Source organism: Aegilops tauschii, chromosome 3, assembly GCF_002575655.3.
Source record: "Aegilops tauschii subsp. strangulata cultivar AL8/78 chromosome 3, Aet v6.0, whole genome shotgun sequence".
Lineage (NCBI taxonomy): Eukaryota > Viridiplantae > Streptophyta > Magnoliopsida > Poales > Poaceae > Aegilops > Aegilops tauschii.
The window spans coordinates 615,524,869-615,547,174 of NC_053037.3; the positions used below are offsets into that span (position 1 = coordinate 615,524,869).

The following is a 22,306-nucleotide window of genomic DNA, read 5'->3' on the forward strand; positions in this document are numbered from 1 at the left end:
CCGGAAGCGCGCTACTACTAACACCGTAGTAGTAGCGCGCTTTTTAGTCACGTCGCTGATGCTAATTTTGAAATTGTCCACACGGTTGGCCCGTTTAGCACTAGCGCATGATAGGAAAGCGCGCTGCTGCTACGCTTTTAGCAGCAGCGCGTTTTTGTTACCGCGCTACTGCTAACACGCAGGACCCACCACCTTTTTCCACCTCTCCCTCCCCATCTCCCTCTCCTCCATTTCCCCTACCTCCCACATCCTCCCTCTCTCACTCTTCTTCTTCCTCAATACTTCTCCCCCCCATAATCCTATTTTTATTTTGGATGCAATTTAAATTAGTCTTTGGATACAAATCTTACTCTCCCTCTTCTACCTACCTTTCTCTCTCTTCATTACTCCTAGCTAACTACACCACCTCCATTAATGCATCTCCTTTCTTTTTTTCCTTCCCCCTCCACTAGTTGAAGTTATCTCCTCCCAAATTAGCTAGCTAGGTAGATGTAGCATTCAGTTAGGTGACCTATTTGCCCCCTAACTAGATCTTTCTTTGTCAGGAAGAGCTTTGTGCACTTTTGATCTCCCTACATCATCATCCACACACCGTGTGCTTGATCTCGAGATAGAGGTGATTAAAATTTCATGCTTTTTCCAAATGGAAATATGTGTATGTGTGTGTGTGTGATATGATAATTGGGAAATATGATGGAAATTGTGTGTGTGGCATGAGTTGACGCCAAATTGTGCTTTTGAGTTGCCTATGTTTTGCCAAAATGTCGATTTATTTCCGTTTCGGCGAATTCCGGGCAAACTCTAGATCTATATATGTCCTATTTTTAGGGAAGGTCAGGCCGAATTTTTGTATGACTTTGATGCTTGCACGCATGTTTATAATCAATTTGTTTATTACTACCGTGCAGGTGTTCATGATGGTCAGTGGAACGATGGTGGACAGGTGGTTGCGGTCGGCGGTGCAGGATACGAAAGAAAATAACCTGACATAGGTTTTATGTCTGTGTCGAAGATGCAAAGGAATAGTTTGGCTCGACCCCTATGACGAAGGTCGTGTCGAAGCACACCTGCTCATGACTGGTTTCATGGATGGCTATACTCGGTGGATAATTGAAGATGAGGATGATGATGTTGAGGACGCCGACGGGGCAGCCAATGACGACACTGGGCAAGACGAAGAGATGATCGATAATGGCGGCGGGTAAGAGGCCGGACATGGCGGCAGAGAAGGGGCCGGACATGGTGGAGGAGAAGGGGCTGGACATGTCGGCGGAGAGAACGTGGACTCCACGCAGTAGAGTTCGTCGGTACTAAGTTCAATCGTGCGGGACCCTCATGTTCAAGCACTGCTTCGCAAGGAGACGAGTACTGAGAGAGCTAGCTCTAGAGAGGAGGCTAAGCTGGAGCAACTGGTGGTAGACTCGAACACTCCATTGTATGATGGTTGCAATCCTGACGTGGCCCGCTTGAGTTTCACGCTCCAACTCCTGAAGACGAAGGCTAAAAACAAATGGACCGACAGTAGCGTCGATGAGCATCTGAAGTACCTAAAGGATGTTCTTCCCGCGGGGAATCTATGTCCTACTAGTGTTGATGAGTCCAACAAGATCGTGTGTCCTCTTGATCTGCCGCATGTTAGATACCATGCATGCATCAACGATTGCATAATTTATCGGAAGGAGCACGCGGAAAAAACAAGCTGTCCGGTGTGCAATGCTTCTCGATACAAGAAGGCCGGGAAGAAATGTGCCTAGAAAGTTGTATGGTACTTACCGATCACTCCCCGTCTCCAGCGGTATTTCATAGATCCCAAGGAAGCAAAGCTAATGCGATGGCACGCAGAGAGGAAGAAGCCCGACGATGGAGATGATCTGAAGCTGAGACACCTCAAGGATGGAAGCCAGTGGAGAGCGTTGAACAGCTTCTATTGGTATTTCGAATGTAATGCAAGGAACATCATGCTCGGCGCGTGTACCGATGGCATGAATCCGTTTGGCAACCAGAACACCAACCATAGCACATGGCCCGTGTTTGTATGGATGTACAACCTCCCCCCTGGTTGTGCATGAAGTCGAAGTACATTCACATGAGCATGCGTATTCAAGGGCCGAAACAACTAGGAAATAATATTAATTTGTATCTGGGGCTACTTCAAGAGGAGTTAGACACTTTATGGAAAACACCGACCAAGACATGGGACGCCAGCAAAGGCGGGTATTTCTACATGAGAGCCGCGCTGATCACGACGGTGCACGACTATCTCGGTTACAGATATGTCGCAGGCCAGGTGTGCCATCGATATTGCGGATACACGCGGTGCATGGATGATACGACCTCTCAGCAGCTAACGTCGAGGAAAGATGCCGGGTCTGGGAAAATCGTGTACATGGGGCATCGAAGATGGCTCGAACAGGACGACCCGTGGAGAAACCGTGGAGATCTATTCAATGGTCCCGCTGAGCATCGAGGACCTCCACGTAAGCGGAGCGGTGCCGAAATCGATGAGCTATTGAAAAACTGGAAGGAGTGCCCCGCGCCGGGAAAGACGATGAAAAAGGCGCTGGAGCCGCTGCTAAAGGTATGGAAGACGAGGTCTGTGTTCTGGGACTTGGAGTACTAGCACAAACTCGATACACCTCATTGCCTTGATCAAATGCACATATGTAAGAATGTCCTTGAGAGCTTGCTCGCGACACTAATTAACATGCAGGATAAGACCAAGGATGGGCCGAAGGCAAGAAAAGACTTGCAAGATTTGAAAATCAGGGAAGATCTGCACATGCCGCCCCGTAAACAGTCAGACGAGACAGAGACGGAGACAGAGGCGTGGGAGAAGAAGGGCAAGAAAATAAAGAAAGAGGATTATTGCCCCACATCTTTCTTCACCTTAAGTCAGGCTGAGATCGATCAATTCTTTAAGTGCCTTACCGGAGTCAAAGTTAGTTCCGGTTACTGTGGCAAGATAAGCAGATATCTAGACACGAACAAGAAAAGGTTCAGCGGGATGAAGTCCCATGACTGTCATGTGATGATGACGCAGATACTACCTGTTGCCCTTAGAGGGATAATGGACAAGCATGTCCGTGACACGCTTATTGGTCTCTGCAACTTTTTCGACGTCATCTCTCGAAAGTCGATTAGTCTGAAGCAGCTCCGAAGGCTACAGGAAGAGATCGTTGTGATACTGAATGAGCTTGAGATGTACTTCCCGCCAGCGTTCTTTGACGTGATGGTGCATCTGTGTGTCCATATTGTGGACGACATATTAGACTTGGGGCCGTCATTTCTGCACAACATGATGCCATTTGAGAGGATGAATGGGATCATCAAAGGATTCGTTCGTAACATCTCCCGTCCGGATGGAAGCATCGTCCAGGGCTATCTGACACAAGAGTGCATCTCTTTCTGCGAGAATTTTCTATATGGCGCAGACCAGCCGCCCGATGTTATTGTTGGTTTGCCCGTTAACAAGCATGATGGGAGGCTCGAAGTTGAAGGTCACTCCAACGGTCGCAGGGAACTGCACGGGGCATACTCAGATCGACGCAGCGACTTTGACATAGCAAACTTGGTAGTGCTACAACACCTAGACGAGGTAGATCCTTTCGTGGCACTGCACAAAGAAATTATCGCAAAGAAGTATCGTGACCGGGGGGTATGCAGGACGGACGCCGAAGTTACTAGAGAGCACAACTCCACTTTCCTGCATTGGTTCAAAGAGCATATTATTGCTAATCCCCCGGAGGAGGGCTCTAAGGACGGACTGCTCATATACGCCTTAGCACATGGCCCCTCACCCAACCTCCTAACCTATCAGGCATACGATATCAACGGATACACGTTCTACACGGAGGCCAAAGATATGGACAGTGATGATCAGAACTCAGGGGTGACGATGGAATGCATGACCGGCAGCGACAACGGCGCAACTGAAAGATTTTACGGAAGGGTCGAGGAGATGTGGGAGCTTGACTACTCTGGACTGCACAACACGACGATGTTCCGTGTCAGATGGGCTAAGAATGTCGAAAGAGAAATCCGGCATTTCACTACCATGACTATACCCGACGCCAAGAGCGCTACCGTGAACGCTATCGCAAAAAATGAGCCATGGGTACACGCTAACCACGTGACACAATGCTTCTTCATAACCAAACCGCGCAATCCCAGCCGTGTTGTCGTGAGGAGAGGCAAAAGGAACATCATTGGAATGGATGGAGTCGCCAACGAGGAAGACTACGATCAGTACGGCAACCCAATGAGGGAAGATGACGATGATGATGAAGTATACGTCAAAAGAAGAATCAATACTACATTACCTAAGAAAAATCATACTCCATGGAAAAGGCAAAGTCACAGTGAGGGGTTCAATTATTCTTCAACGAACAAGAAGGGAAAGAAGCTGACTCAAAAATGAAAACGTCAACGCTAAGGAACCGTATGTTATCGGTCAAATGATGTAATATATATACATATATATATATATATATATATATATGTATATATATATATATGTTCCTATTTTGTATACACACTTAGCCATTATTATCCATGGTTCCAATGATGTAATATATATGTTCCTATTTTGTATACATATTTAACCGTCAAATGATGCAATATATATCGCCTTCCCTTCGTTCACTGCTCTCGGAAAAAAAAGAAATGTGAGAGAAAATAAAGGAAAAGAAAAAGGAAAACTGTTGGTTATAGCAGTAGCGCTTTACTGAAAAAGAGCTACAGCTAGTCAAGTTAGCAGTAGCGCTTTCTGCACAAAACCGATATAGCTACCTGTAATAGTAGTAGCGCTTTTTCTCTAGAAGCGCTACTGCTACGTCCACTTAACCCAAAATCCTCACTCTCTCTGCTTCATCCCGCCGGGGCCCCGCCCTCGCCGCGCCCCTGCGCTCGCCCCCGGCCCCGACCCCGGCCCCGACCCCGACCCCGGCCCCGACCCCGGCGTCGCCTCCGACCCCGGTGCTCGCCCCCGTCCCCGGCGCTCGCCCCCGACCCCGACGCGCCACGCCTCCCTCCTCTGCCTCCTCCCCTCCCAACCTCGGCCGTCGTCAGGCCTGCCTCCTCGCCCCTGCATCCTCTATAACCCCCCCAAGCGCTCCCCCTCTCTCTGCTAGCTAGGGTTCTTCGGTTAATTTACTTAGGTTTTAGTTAGGGCAGTAGGTTAATTAGGTTATCTATTTAGTTATGAATTTAGCTAGTTTTTTATGAACCGTACTTTTTAAAATAGGGCAGAAATTTAGGGTTAAGCAATTGTAGTTAAAAGAAAAGGCAGCATTTAAGCAATTGTCCAAATCAACATCCCTTGTTAAAGCAAATTTAGGTAGGCTGAATTTATTTGCAAATTTGAACTGGACATGTGATACCTGGGCATGTGATGTTTTGGACTTGTCATGTTTGCAATTTGGACATGTCATTTGGACATGTGATGTTTTGGACATGTGATGTTTTGGACATGTCATATTTGGAAAATGATGATTATGTGCACGGTAAATGATCCGAGTGGCCTATGTTATGCCGGAATGTTGATTCATTTCCGTTCCGGTGAATTTCAGGCGCTCGATATGTCCATTTTTTAGCAAAGGTCATGCTGAAATTTTCCGTGAATTTTGGCATGATTTGTGCTAGATAGTAGGCATATCGAGTGCTGGGAGTTGCTGGGAAACGACATTCCGGCAAACATAGATTTCTTTTTTATGTCATTTCTCATTTTTTTCATACTTTTAGAATTAAACGAGGAGACTTAATCATAGGAAACATATCGAACAACAAAGAAACTGGGCCTTCTGACCAAGATGCAGATGAGATGGATTATGAGGGTGAACAAGTGTACCATGACTATTTGACTGCTAAGCAAGGTTTGCAGGTCGGCCTCGATGATGGTACTGACGCCGACATCGACACCGACGGCGCCGGCACCGATGGCGGCGCCAAGACCGACGGGGAAGGTACTAGCGGGGAAGATACCGGCGGGGATGGTACCAGCGCTGATGCCGCTACAGAAAAGAAGAAGCAGAAGAAGCAGAGGATACGAAAACATAACAAACAAGGGATTGGACGACTAGTGATCACAAAGATGGCCCCTGGCAAGTTTGAGCCATTAGAGCCGGAAGAACCTCGCAAGTGCTATGGGAACCAAGTAGGATGCATCCTACGGGAATGCGCGAGCATCAGCGACGATGACTTAAGGAGTAAAGAACATTTGACGCAGTTGCTCCTGACGAAGTTGCACAAGAGATTCAAGTTCCCCGACCGGGATGATAACATAGAAGAACCGTGGGATGATCGGCAGATGAAAAGGTTTAACAATCACGCCATGAGCATGTTCAGCAATGATTTGGCCTCCTGGAAAGGGAGGGTGAAACGAGCTATTGAGGTTGAGGAACCCCCGTCCAAGATTCTGGAGGAAAATCCGACACCTACGGTAGAGGAGTTCGAAAAGTTCAAGGACACTTGAGCTACCGAGCCAGCCAAGGCTAAGGCTGCGAAATTCAAGAGCCTTCAGCAAAGGAACACGGGGAAGCATCACCTCGGAAGCCGTGGCTACCTCGGTAAAAGGCCCATATGGGATAAGGAGGACGCGGAACGTGAAGCCGCGGGTCTCCCAGACCCCTTCACGAAGTTCACCAACCCCTTGGAGCGTGACTTCATCAGGGCCCGCTACAAGTGGGACAAGGAAAAGAAGGTTTTTTACACGGACAAGATCACGAGGAAATTGATTAGACTACTGGTAATTATTCTTTTACCACCTTACATTTAGCTCCATATCTAGTCGACTACACATTCCTAAATGGTTCACGCTCCTTCTGCAGGAGAAGCAACACCAGCTTGCAGCCGAAAGCCCTACTTCTCCGATGAGGCCCAAGTGGGACACCCCTCTCAACCGGGCCTTGAACGAACTTAAGGGACTCCCTTTGGGCCAGCGGCCACAATATGGTCGTGTGCACAGCGCTGGAGACGGCGCCACGTGGAAGGTGTTTTACAACGAGGGCTCGGAGGCCAAGAAGTAGAAAAAGAAGTTTAGTCAGGCGGACATCGACGCGAAGGTGAAGCTTGCGGTCGAGAAAAAAGCAGCTGAGGACGTGAAAAAACAGCCGAGGAGAAAAATGAGTTGCTACTGCAAGCAGTCAATGCAGCTGTAACTGCCTGCGGAAATGATTTCGCTACTAACTTGGTTCCAGCTATCATCAACTGGATGAAGGAAAAGCCAAACAAGACGGTACATGATTTCTCGTTGCCCAGTTTCGCCGGGAGCAACTCCATGAACAACAACACCACCGCACCATCACTTGCTTACGCAACCGGCCCTCCTCTCGCAGCCGCTCCCGCTCATAGCAGCCCGTCCTCAGTCTCTGGCGCGCTAGGTGGGCCTTCGTCTTTGGCTGAGCTCGATGCCGTCATGGTAATTACATGTCGCACCAACATATATATATATATAGAATATTCCATTTTTGTTGCCTTTCGGATGTTTTACGCCACAGACATATGTGTTTGCAGGCCAAAGAAACCCCGTGCACCATACTCTACTTGATCAAAGGCCAGAAGGTGGACGTGGGAAAGGGGATGATAATGAACCCCTTGCAACCCACGTTCCACAACTAGCCGATCCCCGCTGGGCACATCAGGGTTAGCTTGTCCAGTGTGAAATCGGGGCACGAGCATTTGCCTCCTCCAGTACATCCTGTGGGAGAGGACGACGAGACCCCACCGTGGATTGGAAACTGCAAGGGTTGGGTGCTACTATGGCCGAAGAATCTTATTCGTCTAGAGCCGGCCGAGAGCACAACAATAACCACACATCAACAGCCATGTGCGGAGACCACCACCCCGCCTACGCAATTACCAGCTCCTGTAGTGTCGGGTGAGAGTGGCGGACGACGTGATGAAGGGGGTGCAATAGTACTGGGTGATGTAATCGGTCCTGTAGAACATATAATGGATGATGAGACGAAGGTCGACCCAATGGGTTTCCTCAATACAAACGCGTATGACTGTGACATAGATATGATGAGTCAACCATATGACGAATCGGGCTATCAGCATGCTAATGAGGACATGGATGATCTGCGTGGGCAGGAAGGTCGTAGCAGGGATTACAAAATGTCTCTCTTCATGAAATCCTCATAGGACACGCCTGAAAAATGCCGCCTCAACACAGGCTCAACTAGCCGAGGGTCGTACAGTGCTTAGCCCGGGAACGCTGGGGCAGGGGTTAAGGAAGGGTCTGGAAGGTGTGCCGAAGAAAAAGGAGAGGAAGAGATCAGGGAAGATAGCAAGAAGGATGGATTCTACATCCTCCATCTCATGATTGAGTTCAACACGGATCACCAAAAGCTTCGCATGACAAGCAGAAATGATGAACATATCCACAAGTGGCTAGACTCTCATAGCGAAGCGGATTATAAACTTAGAGATGACTTCTTTCGCATCCAAAGGGACATTGCGATGATCATCATGAAAGAAGTCGTCGATGAGAAGGGGATGTTCCACCACGGCCCTATATCGCAAGCTGACGTCCGAACTCGCATAGGCATGGAACGTCAAGACCTCATGCCGTTCAAGAAGCTAGGGTCCATCCTCGATGATATGGAAGGATGGAACTTCTAGTGATTTACGATGCCGATGATGATGATATGTGTCGGTTGAACTTGTATACTTTCTATAGCGATGAAACTTTGTGATGTCCACGGTCCCTGCCGAACTTGCGTAACGCTACTTTGTTTGTTTGGGTACGATGACCTGCGTACCTCTAGTTAATTAGTTTGCGTAGTGTATGTTGCATCTAGTTGCTAATTAACCCTTTCTTTTTCGTGTTGCTCTAATATATATATTTTGTTGCATATGATTGTACATCCTCTTGATGAACATGCATCTCTAACAGGCACCTAGTTTCTTGATGGCAAGATGGCGGTGCTATGTCGTGTACAAAGGGAACGTTCCGGGGGTGTACAACGAGTGGCCTGAGTGTCAGGCGCAAGTGAATGGGGTCTCGGGCGCCAGCCATAAAGGCTTCAAAAGCACACAAGAAGGAGAAGCTAGTTACTTGAGGTTCACGCTAGCGCGAGAGAGGACTCGTAACCGCCGCCTCATGTACTGCATAGTTCTGCTCTCACTCATAGTGATAGCTCTTCTCGCATACACCATTGTTTAGATGGATGACGTTGTAGTTGCAACTATTCGAGACTTGCATGCATCGCTATTTTCGAGATGATGACGAGATACCACTTTGTATTGGATGATGATTATGATGAGACTATTTGTATGTATATGCTATGATTACGTTTGTGGTCTCACAGCCATTGGTATGTGTATCATGACGACATTTGTATCTGCTAAAGATTCTTGGGTAAAGCCTTTTCAAATACAAAACAAATATGCAGAAAAAAAAACAAAAACTACTAAAATTAGCAGTAGCGAGTGGAGAAAAGTTAGCAGCAGCGCCACGATAGCAGTAGCGAGGTTCCACGAAGAGCGCTCCTGATACACTTGTATAGGAGTAGCGCCTGTGTGCACGCGCTACTGCTACGTGTTAACTATAGCGCCTTATTAGTAGCGCCGGTCCCCGCGCTACTGATACACCTAAAACCCGCGCTGCTGCTAGCCTTTCCCCTAGTAGTGCTTCCTCCATCACCAATTTCATGATGCTCACCACCGTGCGTGAGTAATTCCATCGTAGTCTTGCAGGTCGGTGATGGGTTGGATGAGATTTATCATGTAATCGAGTTAGTTTTGTTAGGGTTTGATCCCTAGTATCCATTATGTTCTGAGATTGATGTTGCTATGACTTTGCTATGCTTAATGCTTGTCACTAGGGCCCGAGTGCCATGATTTCAGATCTGAACCTATTGTGTTTTCATGAATATATTTGAGTTCTTGATCCTATCTTGCAAGTCAATAGTCACCTACTATGTGTTATGATCCGGTAACCCCAAAGTGACAATAATCGGGACCACTCCCGGTGATGACTATAGTTTGAGTTGTTCATGTATTCACTAAGTGTTAATGCTTTGGTCTCGTACTCTATTAAAAGGAGGCCTTAATATCCCTTAGTTTCCAATAGGACCCCGCTGCCACGGGAGGGTCGGATAAAAGATGTCATGCAAGTTCTTTTCCATAAGCACGTATGACTATATTTGGAATACATGCCTACATTACATTGATGAACTGGAGCTAGTTCTGTGTCACCCTATGTTATAACTATTGCATGAGGAATCGCATCCGACATAATTATCCATCACTGATCCATTGCCTACGAGCTTTTCATATATTGATCTTCGCTTATTTACTTTTCCGTTGCTACTACTACAATCACTATAAAACCAAAACTATTACTTTTGCTATCGTTACCGCTACTATCATATTACTTGCTACTAAATAGTTTGCTGCAGATATTAAGTTTCCAGGTGTGGTTGAATTGACAACTCAGCTGCTAATACTTGAGAATATTCTTTGGCTCCCCTTGTGTCGAATCAATAAATCTGGGTTGAATACTCTACCCTCGAAAACAGATTCGGTGAAACCAACATAAGCACAATGACAAACAATATCATGACAATTAATCAGGTTAATGCAATGCAAGTAATGCTACTGATGCGGTGAAACCAACACGTGCACCGAGTCCCACGGACTTGCTTACCAGACGGGTTACCTTGTAACCAAACAGTGATCGTACCTGGATCACAACTGAAAACAATCACTCATGATCAGCTCATGATCTCTGAAATCATCACGAAGTTAGTGCCATCAACAGTTATTTAGTGTGCAAAATTAATTATAAAAGTTGATCCATGGTGTGACTTACTCCCGAGTTGTGCCCATAACCGAGGACGCAGCTATCGATAGATTTAATACACTCCGCAGAGGTAGCGCACTTTACCCACACCACGGAATCCAAGGCTTCGCACTCCCATTCGGGTGGACCAACGGCATTCTGACGAAACCCTCCCCTTGTCATGACACCCTCCCAGCCACTCCGACAAACTCCCTCTCAGGGCTATGTCCTGGGTGGCCCCGTGTCTACCAAAGACACCAACGGCCACCGTCGTGGCAAAACGGTCCCAAATGGGGACAAGGTACCATAAAAACAAACGGGCACACAAGGCTATGTCTGCTTACCGGGCCAGGTTAAGCACGCCCATAACCTTCCCTCGTTGGAGGCACGGGCAAAAGGCACAACAAAGGACCGAATCAAGACCTCCCACAAGGTAAATGTGGACGCACTGAGAAAAACCCGATTCAGTGGCACCATGACTTGATCAACGTCATATTCAAGTTGGACTTATTAACAGGTTTAACTTGAAAATTAATCTACCAAGTCATACGATGCCATGATCATGCAACTAATCGACATGCAAAGCATGCAGCTCCCATGTACGGATCAAACTTATCAACATAACTTGCTTGCACTACTCATGCTTAAACTTTACTGGTTCTACCTCATTCTTATTATCATGCAATATTTTTATTAACTCATAATTTATATGAAATATCAAAAAGAACTATCAATATTTATAAAAGCAATATAACTAAGGCAAAATTTATAATTTTACTAGATTAAACTAGTCCATGCATTCAACCAGTTACTTAAACAATCATTTCAAGCATGACAAATTACTAGCAAACAACCATATTTCTTTAACAAATTTTTAAATGCATATAAGAACTCATATGTTAGTAGAAAAATCATAAATATTGAAATGACACCATCCAAATGCTGGTATGGCATGCCTTAGTGCAGAGGAGGGTCACACTCCTCCTAGTTATCTTCAAGGCAAGTTCCTCCTTCTGAAAATATTTAAAAACCACAAAACAAAATATCAAAAACCATTCTGAAAATCACCAAAAATTCTCGACAGCAAGGAAAATTCCACATTTTGGTGTGCTGCTAGAGCTTTCTGAAAGAAACACACTGCAAAAAGAATCAACTCATTTGGACTTATGCGCTAGGAGTTATCACTGGTCAAAGTTGTGGTCAAATATTTGAATTAATTTGAATAAATCAGAAAACCTGGGGGGGTGACGTCGATGGCCTAAAGCCAGGATATGCATCCACTCGTATCGCTTCGGGTGCGAGTAGAGAGGCTGACACCGGGCCCCACTGGTCAAGAGAGAGAGGGGAGAGACGGAAACAGAGCGCGGCAGCACTCCGCCGGAGCTTATGCCGGTGACGAGTGGGTCTAGGGCAAAACCAGAGGGGTAGAAGTGGAGAGGGGGTCGTGGTGCACCTGCCCTTACCCGTGGCTTGCCGGGGGATGGCCGGAATTTCTCGCAATCATGCTCGCAAGCGGCGGTGGCGGACGGGGCTTGCCGGAGAGGAAGAAGGCGACGGCGAGAGGCGACTCTAGGGGCTCAGCTGCGTCTAGGCGACACCATAGGATCCCTAACGACGCGCCTGAGAGGTTGATTGAGATCGAGGGGCTCTGGAGCAGGTTGGTTGGGCTACGGGGATCGCCGGCGATCTCAGGTCGAGGTCGACAGCCAGAGGCCTGCCCGACCGGGCTACGGCTCTTCTACGAGGTCGTGGTGGTTGTGCGGTGCGGTGTGAGGCTTCGAAGCGGAGGGAATTGCTGTATATATAGCCGGAGCGAGAGGGGGGGCACATGGTGCCACCGGATTTCCCTAGAGACCGGCGAACGGCGACGGAAGGCACCAGTGAGGGGGGAGCAAGGGCTCAGCGTGTAGGCGGGAGCTGTCCACGCTCGCGGACGAGCACAGGAGGCAGGGAGAAGAAGACAAGGGCACGAGCGCACTGCGACTTTTGGCCGCGACGTGCCCATGCTCGCTGCGGCGTCTCCGGCGTCGGCGAGCGCCAGGGAGGGGTCGATGGTGATGAGTCGAGGCTGGTGGTGCGGCATGGCAGTCGTCGGCAAGCTCAGGCTCGAGCACACGCCGAACAGAGGCGTTGCCGCTACTCAGAGCGCGTCGAGCGCATGCCAGACCCCATGTCGACACGCGGTCACCGCCCTGGCATGGTCAAAACGACGCCCACGACCGGCCAAACCTTGTCTGGGCTAAAGTCCATGCAGTGATAGGTCTAGAGAAGCTGAGGACTCATCGCCAGGCCGACCAGATGTGACTCAACCATCTTGGAAGTTTCTGGACAGAAACTTGGCTGCTACGTTTGGATAGCTTCTACATGGCCATTAGGGCTGATCTTCTGGGGTTAAGGTTTTCTTAGGAGGGTGAAGAGGCTCAAGAAAAAACAGGGTCAAAGGATCAAGGAAAAATACACTTACTGTACAAAGTGCAATTTTGGACCAGAAGAGGAATTATTTTCTATGGAAAAAATATTACAAAAAGTCATGCAATATTTTTGCTTGGGAAGGTGGGCCATGGTTCAAAGAATATTCAGGAATTATTTCAGAATTTTTGGAGTAATAAAAATGGGGTTTGCTTTGGAGCACTAGTTTCTGAAATAAGCTTCAGAAGGGAAAATGAATATTTTTCTTTTATGAAAAATATTCATTTGATTATTTTGGGGATTTTTAGAGAAATGAGATTGAATGAGAAGTAGATAGGTCACTTGGGTGAAAGTCAAGGGCATGTCCAAGTGATAAGTCCAGTTGAATTGATTCCAAAACTCCAAATGCAAGGCAAAGGCAAAACCAAGTCCGGAAAAAGAGAGAAGGCAAAATCCTGGCTGTCACATGCCTCTACTTGACTAGCTCGTTAATCAAAGATGGTTATGTTTCCTAGCCATGGACATGTGTTGTCATTTGATGAATGGGATCACATCATTAGAGAATGATGTGATGGACTAGACCCATCCGTTAGCTTAGCACTATGATCGTTTAGTTTATTGCTATTGCTTTCTTCATGACTTATACATGCTCCTATGACTATGAGATTATGCCACTAGTAGAAAACAGGGCTTTGGTCACACCGCAATATACACATTAGTCCCGTTTACATTACGAACCGGGACTAATGTGAGCATTAGTCCCGGGTCGAGCGGCTAAAGGCATTAGTCCCAGTTCAAATGGGCCCTTTAGTCCCGGTTTGAGACACGAACCGGGACTAAAGGGCATCACACCCTTTAGTCCCGGTTCATATCTCAAACCGGGACTAAAGGTCTAATCTTTTGTCCCGGTTTGAGACACGAATCGGGACTAAAGGGTGCGATGCCCTTTAGTCCCGGTTCGTGTCTCAAACCGGGACTAAAGGACATGTTTTGCAACAAAGTGTTATGAAAAAGTAAAACACCTATAACTTTTGCATACAATGTCGGAAAAAACGTATAATATATCAAAATGTTCAGCACGAAAATCCACATCCAATTTTGACGGCCTACGGCCGGTTTGCAAATTTTTAGAATCCTCAAATTCTAAAAGGAAAGAAAGTTATGCTCAAATTTCAGTTTTTTTTAATTTTGGTTAAATCTGGTCAAACTACTTATTCAAGAATATTAGTGTTACTCAATAATTATTATAGTTTTTTTGAATTTTTGTCAAATCTGGTCAAACTATGGTCAAACTGTGGTCAAACTATGGTCAAACTACTTATTCAAGAAATATTAGTATTACTAAATAATTATAATTTTTTAGAATAATAGTTTCAAACTCAAACAGTGAAACATTTGACTTCATGCTCACGCTAAACTCCTGAGGGTTAATAGGATTGACATCTTACAATTGTCAGGAAAACAACAAGTGCAGACTTGGAAACGTGGGGGAATAGAACCCGGAAGTTAAGCGTGCTCAGGCTGGAGTAGTGAGAGGATGGGTGACCGGCCGGGAAGTTAGGTGATTTGGAATGATGAGGGGTGATTAGAGATCAGAGGTTAAATTGAGCTGTGATGAGGGGTGATTAGAGATTAAATTGTAAAATAATTCAGAAAATTGAAAAAAAAAAAAAACATTCAATTTTTTTCGTAAAAATACCTTACCAACCGGGACTAAAGGTGGAGCTCCAGACAGCGGCCACGTGAAGGGCCTTTAGTCCCGGTTCGTATAAGAACCGGGACTAAAGGGGGGAGGCTTTAGTACCGACCCTTTAGTCCCGGTTCCAGAACCGGGACTAAAGGCCCTCTAGAACCGGGACAAATGGCCCTTTTTCTACTAGTGTGCAACTCCCGAATACCGGACGAACACCTTGTGTGCTATCAAACGTCACAAGTAACTGGGTTATTATAAAGATGCTCTACAGATGTCTCCGATGGTGTTTGTTGAGTTGGCATAGATCGAGATTAGGATTTGTCACTTCGTGTATTGGAGAGGTATCTCCAGGCCCTCTCGGTAATGCACATCACTATGAGCCTTGCAAGCAATGTGACTAATGAGTTACTCACGGGATGATGCCTTACGGAACGAGTAAAGAGACTTGCTGGTGACGAGAATGAACTAGGTATGATGATACCGACGATCGAATCTCGGGCAAGTAACATACCGATGACAAAGGGAACAACGTATGTTGTTATGCGGTTTGACCGATAAAGATCTTCGTAGAATATGTGGGAGCCAATATGAGCATCCAGGTTCCGCTATTGGTTATTGACCGGAGATGATTCTCGGTCATGTCTACATAGTTCTCGAACCCGTAGGGTCCGCACGCTTAACGTTCGATGACGATCGGTATTATGAGTTTATGTGTTTTGATGTACCGAAGGTAGTTCGGAGTCCCGGATGACATCACGGACATGACGAGGAGTCTCGAAATGGTGGAGACATAAAGATTGATATATTGGAAGACTATATTCGGACACCGGAATAGTTTCGAGGTGTATCGGGTATTTTCCGGAGTACCGGGGGATTAGCGAAACCCCCTGGGGGGTTATTGGGCCTCATGGGCCTATTGTTGGAAGAGAGGAGGCAGGACAAGGCAGGGAGCGCGCCCCCCTAGCCCAAACCGAATTGGACTAGGGGGTCGGCCCCCCCTTCCTTCTCTCCTCCCTCACCTTCCCTCTTCTCCTTGTTGGAATAGTAAAGGGGGGCGAATCCTACTTGGAGTAGGATTGCCCCCCCATGGCATGCCTCCTCCCCTTGGCCGGCCTCCTCCTCCCTCCCCCCTTAATATACGTGGGAGGGGGGCACACCAAAGTTTCTCTTAGCCGTGTGCGGTGCCCCCCTCCACAGAAACACACCTCGGTCATATTGTTGCAATGCTTAGGCGAAGCCCTGTACCGGTAACTTCATCATCAACGCCACCACGCCATCGTGCTGATGAAACTTTCCCTCGACCTCAGCTGGATCAAGAGTTCGAGGGACATCACCGAGCTGAACGTGTGCAGATCGCGGAGGTGCTGTAAGTTCGGTACTTGATCGGTTGGATCGCGAAGACGTTCTACTACATCAACCGCGTTGCTTGAACGCTTCCGCTTTCGATATACGAGGATATGTAAACACACTCTCCCCTCTTGTTGCTATGCATCTCCTAGATAGATCTTGCGTGATCGTAGGAAATTTCTTGAAATACTGCGTTCCCCAACAGTGGCATCAGAGCCAGGTCTAAGCGTAGATGTTATATGCACGAGTAGAACACAAAGATTTGTGGGCGATAATAGTCATACTGCTTACCAACATGTCATACTTTGATTCCGCGGTATTGTTGGATGAAGCGGCCCAGACCGACATTACATGACCGCGTTCATGAGACTGGTTCTACCGACGTGCTTCGCACATAGGTGGCTAGTGGGTGTCTATTTCTCCAGCTTTAGTTGAATCGAGTGTGACTACGCCCGGTCCTTGTTGAAGGTTAAAACGGCACACTTGACGAAAAATCGTTGTGGTTTTTGATGCGTAGGTAAGAACAGTTCTTGCTAAGCCCATAGCAGCCACGTAAAACTTGCAACAACAAAGTACAGAACATCTAACTTGTTTTTGAAGGGCATGTTGTGATGTGATATGGTCAAGACGCGATTATATAAATTGTTGTATGAGATGATCATGTTTTGTAACACAGTTATCGGCAACTGGCAGGAGCAATATGGTTGTCACTTTATTGTATGAAATGCAATCGCCATGTAATTGCTTTACTTTATCACTAAGCGGTAGCGATAGTTGTAGAAGCAATAGTTGGCGAGACGACAATGATGCTACGATGGAGATCAAGGTGTCAAGCCGGTGACGATGGTGATCATGACGTTGCTTTGGATATGGAGATCAAAGGCACAAGATAATGATGGCCATATCATATCACTTATATTGATTGCATGTGATGTTTATCTTTTATGCATCTTATTTTGCTTAGTATGGCGGTAGCATTATAAGATGATCTCACTAAATTTCAAGGTATAAGTGTTCTCCCCGAGTATGCACCGTTGCTACAGTTCGTCGTGCCGAGACACCACGTGATGATCGGGTGTGATAAGCTCTACGTTCACATACAACGGGTGCAAGCCAGTTTTGCACAAGCAGAATACTCAGGTTAAACATGACGAGCCTAGCATATGCAGATATGGCCTCGGAACACTGAGACCGAGAGGTTGAGCGTGAATCATATAGTAGATATGATCAACATAGTGATGTTCACCATTGAAAGCTTCTCCATCTCGCGTGATGATCGGACATGGTTTAGTTGATATGGATCACGTGATCATTTAGATGACTAGAGGGATGTCTATCTAAGTGGGAGTTCTTAAAGTAATATGACTAATTGAACTTAAATTTATCATGAACTTAGTACCTGACAGTATTTTGTATGTCTATGTTGTTGATAAATGGCCCCTGCTATTGTTCCGTTGAATTTTAATGTGTTTCTAGAGAAAGCTAAGTTGAAAGATGATGGTAGAAACTACACGGACTGGGTCCGTAACTTGAGGATTATCCTCATTGCTAGGTGCAAAGCCTGCTGCAGGAGCAGCACCAGATGTTATGAACGTCTGACAGAGCAAAGCTGATGACTACTCGATAGTTCAGTGCGCCATGCTTTACGGTTTAGAATCGGACATCAACGACGTTTTGAACGTCATGGAGCATATAAGATGTAACAGGAGTTGAAGTTAATATTTCAAGCAAATGCCCGAATTGAGAGATATGAAGTCTCCAATAAGTTCCATAGATGCAAGATGGAGGAGAATAGTTCTGTCAGTGAACATATACTTAGAATGTCTGGGTACCACAATCACTTGACTCAACTAGGAGTTAATCTTCCTGATGATAGTGTCATTGACCGAATTCTTCAATCACTGCCACCAAGCTGCAAAAGCTTCATGATGAATGATACGTCCATTTTGCATCATGCTTTTATATCGATATTTATTGCATTATGGGCTATTATTACACATTATGTCACAATACTTATGCCTATTCTCTCTTATTTTACAAGGTTTACATGAAGAGGGAGAATGCCGGAAGCTGGAATTCTGGGCTGAAAAGGGAGAAAATATTAGAGTCCTATTCTGCACATCTCCAAAAGTCCTGAAACTTCACGGGAGCATGTTTCAGAATATATAAAAAATATTGGGCGAAAGAAGTACCAGAGGGGGGCCACCCACCATCCACGAGGGTGGGGGTGCGCCCTACCCCCCTGGGCGAGCCCCCCTGCCTCGTGGGCCCCTGGCCGCGTCAACGTTTAATTTCACGTAACCATACTTTGCTTTCAGCCAAGCATCTGATCAGACGTGAGACTTTGGGCTATATCAGATGGTAAAATTTTCTAACAAGGTTCTCACTGACATATTAATTTGACATGCGCTTTGAGTTTCTTGGTCATGTGTCAATTTTCACCTTTCATACCACAATTACCAAGCGGTCGTTGCCATCGTTTCTCTGAACTTCGGCAAGCCCAACACTTTTATCTGTTGCTCTGGATGGCAAGGGAGATGTGCGAACACAAGCTCACCTGCCTTGTCAACTTTCAGTGCATGTTTGATAACAAGCTCAGGAACGAGCATCTTCCACACGTCCATTATCAATTTGCATTCGAACAACATATGTATTATGTCATCATGCCCCTGGTTACTGGCTGGGCAACTCTGATTGATTTTCAAGTGCTTATTAGCAAGGATAGATCGACAGGGAATAGCACTCAGGAGCGCGCGCCACATAAATATTTTTACCTTTGCTGGGCAGACTAAGTTCCATACTATAAGATGGGTCTGAAACTCTAGTTGTTGATTCCAACTTGTGCTATACAGATTGCACCGTGAAAGTCCCTTACACGTTGGTCTTACGGCTTGTGACAAACGTCTAACTACTCGAGCAATAGTGCTACTTCTAGGGTCACACTAAATGGTCAGCCTAGGCCCACGTGCGATGCTGAGTGTATATTATGAGATATTCCACTTGCATATATAAGCCGATTGGGCCGTTAATACACACTCCGCCTGCATGAGCTGCCACCGTAGAGCCGGTATAGGCTGGTAGGACGGCCGCATAGTGGCTGCTGCTTATGCGGAGCCCTTGGCATCAGACGAGTGTTTTTCTCATAATATGCCGAGATTTGTGTAGAAACCAGTTGTTTTTGGATGGTATTCACTTGTATGAAGGTAAGCCGAGCCACAACCGGTTGTCCTGTGGTTTTTCCAGAGCACTCGGCTCACGATGTACTACGCGGAGTGAACGATAATTTACACTCGACTTGCGTCCAAACACTAGGCAACATGTATTTTTCCCATAGTAGCTGCTGCCAGCATCACACTAAATGCCTAGCCCAGCCTCTCTCGAAACAAAAAGGCAAGGCCAAGGCCCACGTGCGATGCGAATGTAGCGCAGGTGAGCGCGGCTTACAACCCACAATAGTCGAGTGATAAACGCTTCCGAAGGTAGCACACTTGATGACATAGTGCACTTTTCTTCAAGTGGCACGGTACAATTGTATTTCCTCTGTCTTAAATTACTTATTTTAGATTTGTCTAGATACAGATGTATCTAAAACTAACACGTGTCTAGATACATTTGTATCTAGAAAATCTAAGACAATTAATTCGGGGCGGAGGGATGCTTGAAACGTATTGCCGTGTTTTATTGCTCCAAACGGTGCACCGGTCGGGGCCCGCCCGGGGGAGAGAAGTTGGTCTCATTTGGTTGGAAAGGATCCCGGTTGGATCCCGGCCTCATCCCTGGGTGGAAAACCCTCCTGGAAAGTCTGATCCGGGCCAAGTTTCTTGGGCATTTGGACGCTCGAAGACATGCGCTTTCCTCGGCCCGATCCCTATGAGTTCCCTGGGATAGCATATACGTCTAGCGACATCGGGAGAGAATCTCCTGTCTCGTTCGCTCTTGGCTGTCTATGACCCTCCACCCACCAGGTCGCCGCCGGCTGCCGCCTCCCTCACCCACCGCCTCATGTCTATATGTGTTGCTTGCCAGCCTATCCTATCCTCCTCGATCTCTGGTTGCGTCTCGTACTCACATCTCCCCCTCCGCCACCGTACTAACCGGTGTATTCCACTAGTTATATACTACTCCCTCCGTCTCAAAATAAGTGACTCAAGTTTATACTAGCTTTAATACAAAGTTAGTATAAAATTGAGTCACTTATTTTGGAATGGAGGGAGTACTAGTTATAGTTGTTTTTAGACATGCGGCCATAGCTGAAGTTCTGCTCCTCTCCACTCCAGCGAGAACCATGGCTGATGATCGCGCCTCAAGGGATGTGAATTTCCCACCCTGGCTCTCTTTTCGGTGGAAATATTCAGCCTCGCATCCAAACAAGGCCGCCCCCTCACAAGGACGAGGAGAAGAAAATCGTAGTACGCCTAAAATTTTACATCTTTCCAATTCAACATTGCTTTTACTTCTTTCCAGTTTTGGTCGGATCCAATCCAAATCCATTCCCCCGCTCGCACTCACCGCGCTGGCAATGGATGGGAGCCCTAGGCGCCGCCAAGGGTCCTCCTCCCACCAACCTCAGGCCGCCCCCTCCACCCTACAATCAGCGCTATATATTGCCAATGCTTTCAGCCCTAGAATCACATCCATCCACCACTCCCCCCTCGCCGTCATTCTCAAAGGAGAAAAACATGAACCATGGCGGAGGAGAGCGAGCTCTTGCGGTGGTAGCCACCGCCACGGGGACGGAACTGCAGCAGGTCCTCAGCTTTAGCATGTCCACGGCGCTGCTGACCTGCCATACCTGCCGCCTCCCCCTCAAATCCCCCGTCTTCAAGGTATGAATCGCCATGGATCGAAAGTTTCTTTCATCAATTAATCGTCTTTGCATATCATATCTGGATCCTGCTATCTCAACTGAATCTTGACGCCAGTGTGACGCCGACCATCTGCTGTGCTCGTCCTGCCGCGAACTCCATGGAGAAGAACCCTGCGGCCTCACAGTTGTCCACTTCGCCTTTCTTGACGCCTTCGTGGCCTCCGTCATGGTGCGGTGTGACTTCGAGAAGTACGGTTGCCACGCCGGCGGCATCGTGTACCACGAGTCAGCCGAACACAGGCGCGCGTGCCCGCACGCGCCTTGCGGATGCCCGGCCAGGGCTTCGGACGGCGGGGGTTGCGGCTTCATCGGCTCCAAGCAGAAGCTGCTCGACCACATCACTGGCTCCGATGGCCACTCGCGCCCCACCATCTGCATCCCCTACGGCCCGCCTCGGACCCTGAACCTGCCGGTCTCGTGCGGCTGGCACGTCCTGGTCGACAAAGCTGCTGCGGGCGTTAACCGGCACCGGAACCTGTTCCTCGTGTCACTGGGCCAGCACGGCCCAAACATATCCGTGTCGCTGCTATGCGTTAGAGCGGATGGTGGCGACCCGGCGCCGCAGTTCGCGTGCGAGCTCTCTGTAGAGCGTTCTGCCCGCGGCACCATTCATATGGTCAAGATGAAGTCGCCCCAGATGAGCAGCAGCTCCCTGTCTGGTGGCGCCCCTGCGCCCGGCGACGGCGAGTACGAGTGGTTGCGTGTGCCCAAAGAAGAGTATTTGTCGGGTGACACTGTTCCCATCTCCATCTACATCGAGATGCTTTCTCCGGCCGCCTCCACCCCTCCACCTCTTCTGGCCATTGCTGCAGCGCCTCCTTGTCCGACCGAGGACACCAACAAGCCAGCAACAACATATCAGAGCAATGGCAAGAAACGGAAATCTGCAAGCAATCTGCAGTGAGGAGGAATCAACTAGCTACTATGTAATGGCAATTCCAATTACTATACATAGTATTTTTTTTATTTCATAAAGAATTAAATATTCTGTTATTTACAATTGATGATTTTATATATTGTAATTTCTCTACAGTGTTGTTGCCTTGTTGAATCAAGCATACTCCTGCCTTTATTTTTTCTTTTTTTGCGAGAACTCCTGCCTTTATTTTGTGGTCAACGATCTTGCATATATAACAGTGCTAGCTAGTTGATCTCGCCTTGTTGCCGAAGAATAAATCTGCCGTGAGGCAGACTGGGTCTGGTGAGG

General features: G+C 47.2%; 1 protein-coding gene across 1 annotated transcript; it reads left to right on the forward strand.

The window, feature by feature from the left end:
* The first annotated feature begins 5,818 nt into the window (after nucleotides 1-5,818).
* Nucleotides 5,819-22,003, forward strand: LOC109767891 (E3 ubiquitin-protein ligase SINA-like 8). The gene is made up of 3 exons (XM_045234403.1): nucleotides 5,819-5,960; nucleotides 20,853-21,058; nucleotides 21,155-22,003. Exons 1-3 carry the CDS (start codon nucleotides 5,819-5,821, stop codon nucleotides 22,001-22,003), a joined length of 1,197 nt encoding a protein of 398 aa, XP_045090338.1.
* Nucleotides 22,004-22,306: the final 303 nt, after the last annotated feature.